The sequence below is a fragment of the Osmia lignaria genome, chromosome 6, assembly GCF_051020975.1.
Source record: "Osmia lignaria lignaria isolate PbOS001 chromosome 6, iyOsmLign1, whole genome shotgun sequence".
NCBI lineage: Eukaryota > Metazoa > Arthropoda > Insecta > Hymenoptera > Megachilidae > Osmia > Osmia lignaria.
Window position 1 is genome coordinate 55,613 of NC_135037.1, and position 3,691 is coordinate 59,303.

General features: G+C 43.8%; 1 protein-coding gene across 1 annotated transcript; it reads left to right on the top strand.

The window, feature by feature from the left end:
• The first annotated feature begins 2,138 nt into the window (after nt 1-2,138).
• On the top strand, nt 2,139-3,491 carry LOC117601763 (uncharacterized). Its single transcript, XM_034318947.2, has one exon. The coding sequence runs from the start codon at nt 2,139-2,141 to the stop codon at nt 3,489-3,491; it is 1,353 nt and encodes a 450-aa protein (XP_034174838.2).
• The last annotated feature ends 200 nt before the right edge of the window (nt 3,492-3,691 follow it).

The following is a 3,691-nucleotide window of genomic DNA, read 5'->3' on the forward strand; positions in this document are numbered from 1 at the left end:
AAATTCATTGTTCTCACTTTAACGTAATCTCACGGTGCGCTAGAACTCGTCGTCTTCTTCACGTTGCACAACTACGTAGTTGACCTCTTCAGCTGACGTCTTTAATTTGCTGCATTCTGTCGCACGATGCCCAAATTTGCCACATGTATAGCAGGATCCTCTTTCTCTCTTCGGTTTCGGGCAGTTCTTAGCAAAATGTCCCACGGAGCTACAATTGTAACAGCGAAGTGGAGTCGGAGTGTCCTTTTGAGGTGTTGCAGTGCCCGTTTGCTCCTTCACAATTTTGCCAGTTCTTCTTGCTGCTATAGAAATCTCATTCTGCTGTACGAACTTGCGTCGAGCTGTCTCACAAGGTAATGATACTTTTGCGAATGCCTTTAAAAGAGCGTCGGTGGACTGGAAGCATTGTATACGAGCCTGAGTTCGAAAGCTTTCATTAGGAATTCCATCTATAACATAATCGATTAGTTCTTCTTGAGGAATAGGAACCCTGTTTCCTAACATTATTTTATCATGTAGATAATCGGCAAATATTTCGTCTGGCGTCCATTTCCTAGTTTCGAATTCGCGTCGTAAAGTTAAACTGTTTACTCGTTGCCCAAACATTTTCTTAATTTCACTCAACAGCTGTTCATAGTTCATTTCGATACAATCACTTCGCGAATGATACCATTTAAGGGCTTTTCCTGACAATTTGCTGCACAACAATGCTTTAGCAGCGCAATCGTCAAGAGAGTAACTACAGATCAATTGTCTTACTTGTTTTTCCCAAATATTATAATCATAAGAGTTACCGTCGTAATTTCCAATCATTTCCTTAACATCTTTCCATTTCATCAAATTGGAATGCGTTGGTGCAAGACTATTTTCTCGCGGCATAACTCGTAACATTTCTAATTCTCTTCTAAGTAACTGATTCTCACGTTCAGTCACATCTCTCTCTCTTCGTAACAATTCCACCTCAGACAATTGTGAATTCGATGGTGCTGATTGACTAATAAAATCGATTGGCCTCTCACCTAATTGCTGGTGTTCTACGACAGATTCTGGTCTTCGTTCATTTTCTTCTCGTCCCACAACTGTTACCATCATTAAATCGGCTGGATTAATCCCTGCTTCCAACAAGCGATTTATTAATTCAGCTTTGGTGCCTGTCGTGGGCAAGTTCATTCCACGTAGCTTCTCTTTCAAATCAGCAACCGATAATTTCGAATTCATCTTTTAAATCACTTTTTAAACTTCGTGCTTCTCAACTGATAATTTCCCCGTAAAATTTCTTTTATCCGTAACGTAAAACTTTTTCAATGTTCACATAAACTCGCATAAGACACGTAGAGTTACAATAAGTCTTTAATTCACATAGAATCACTCAAACTAACACATTAACTGTACCATAAACTAAACCATAAACTGAACCATAAAGCAAATCATAAATAATTTCACATAAACTGATTCTGATTCTGATCCCACTTCTGAAAAATTGTAGACTTTATTCGTCAACAGTTAAATCGTGAATGATCTGTTTTACAACATCTTTTGTTAATAACATTCGTTGTCATGAATCCGCAGGGACAGTCATATTAATATAGTGGCCCTCGCACCACTCTTACAATATTGAGGGAGCCTTCGATAACACCTCATATCAAACAATACGGGAAGCACTAATATACCGTAACATCCCCGAAACCTTGCTGGATTGGATCCAAAGCATGTTGAACGGCAGAAAAGTGATGGTCAATCACAATGACATCACGGTTCACGGCAGACCTACCAGGGGCTGCCCACAGGGTGGAGTACCATCCCCACTCCTGTGGTGCCTAGTAATAGACGAACTCCTGATAAGTCTACAAACAGCAGGCTTCCTCATCTTCGGATACGCAGATGACATTGCCGTTCTGATCAGAGGGAGCTTCCTATCCATCCTTAAGGAGCGCATGACAGAAGCACTTAAGATCATTCAAAACTGGTGTGAAGCCAAGGGACTAACGGTAAATCCCTCAAAAACCTCGGCTATAATCTTCACCAGAAAGTACAAACCGGAACCCATTGACTGTCTGAATCTGTGGGGTAAGGATCTTCCATACACTTCCTTGGTAAAGTACCTGGGAGTATATCTTGACTCCAAACTCAGCTGAAAGATGCACCTTGATATAAAGAGGAAAAACCTTTACACATCCCTATGGGCATGCAGAAGGGCTCTAGGAAAGACCTGGGGCTTCAAGCCCAGCATTGCCTTATGGGTTTACAAAGCCATCCTACTACCGCGACTAACCTATGCCGCGATAGTATGGTGGCCCAGAACAAAGAAAAAAGAAACAGGGAACCTACTAAAAAGCCTCCAGGGAAGTTATCTGAGAGCTATTGCAGGTTCCATGAGAACCACACCCACAGCCGCACTGGAAGTGGCCTTAGGGTGTCCCCCCCTTGAGCACGTCATAACTAACGTCGCCAAACTCTCAGCATACAGACTACAATGTCTGGGGGAGTGGAAGAGCACCGGTAACGGGCACACGGCACTGGAGTTCTTACACAAACCCCCATTCACATTTACGCAAGATAGAATCCCCAGGAAGTACCAGCTACAAAGCACCTTCAAGGTCCTTATACCAGCTAGGAACGACTGGAAGGAACCGGGATTTCCGAACAACCTGGGCACTGACATCTGGTACACGGATGGCTCAGGAAACAACAACCGCTTCGGAGCAGGTTTCTGTGGCCCGAGGATGAGACACAGTACTAGCTTCTCTCTGGGGGAACTAGCCACGGTCTTCCAAGCTGAGGTTCTAGCAATCTCAGAATGCGCAAAACTACAGATCTCATTAGGAGTTAAGTACAGAAAGATCTGCATATGCTCAGACAGCAGAGCGGCGATAAACGCCCTTGCAACGATCAGCACGGAATCTTCCACCGTCTGGGAAGGCATGCAGGCATTATCACAACTCAGCAAGCTGAACAAAATCACCCTCATATGGACCCCTGGACACCAAGGTGTACAGGGCAATGAGATAGCCGATGGTCTGGCAAAACTAGGCACCCTTGAGAGCCCGGTTCAACAGATAGTCGGTGTCCCCTTTGTCCTTGGGAAAAAACACATCAAGGAGAGCCTGGAAAGGCAACACCTAACCTCCTGGACGGAAGCAACGGGCTGCCGCCAGGTAAAACTCTTGATACAACAACCATCAGCCAGCAGAACCAAGGAGCTCTTGGCCATCAGCAGAAAAAAAATAAGGACCTGTATAGGCCTCCTCACCGGCCACATAACACTAAGGGCACATTTACACAAACTCGACCGAGCTGAGCAAATAAATTGCCGGCTATGTGGAGAAGAGAAAGAGGACAGCATACATATACTATGCCGATGTCCTGTCCTAGCTCTGAAAAGATACAGAATCTGGGGTAAGATGTTCCTACGACACAGTGATCTAAAGGGTGCTAAGATGAGCAACCTCTGCGGCCTGCTAGCGAATGCCGAGCTGGGCCTTATCGAATGAACCCAATTGACCAGCGGGATGTCACAAAAGAACTCTTAGATCTAGGTGACTTTAGGGTATCCCATTTTCCCACCCGCTACTTTTACTACTACTACTACTACTACTACTAGATTAGATATGTAATATTACGTTTAATAACAATGTCGATATTACTATATCTACATGAGATATAATGTAATATACATTAATAAGCAATGTCA

Coding starts and splice junctions, on each gene's coding strand:
- LOC117601763 (XM_034318947.2), top strand. CDS start 2,139: ATGCACCTTGATATAAAGAGGAAAAACCTTTACACATCCCTATGGGCA.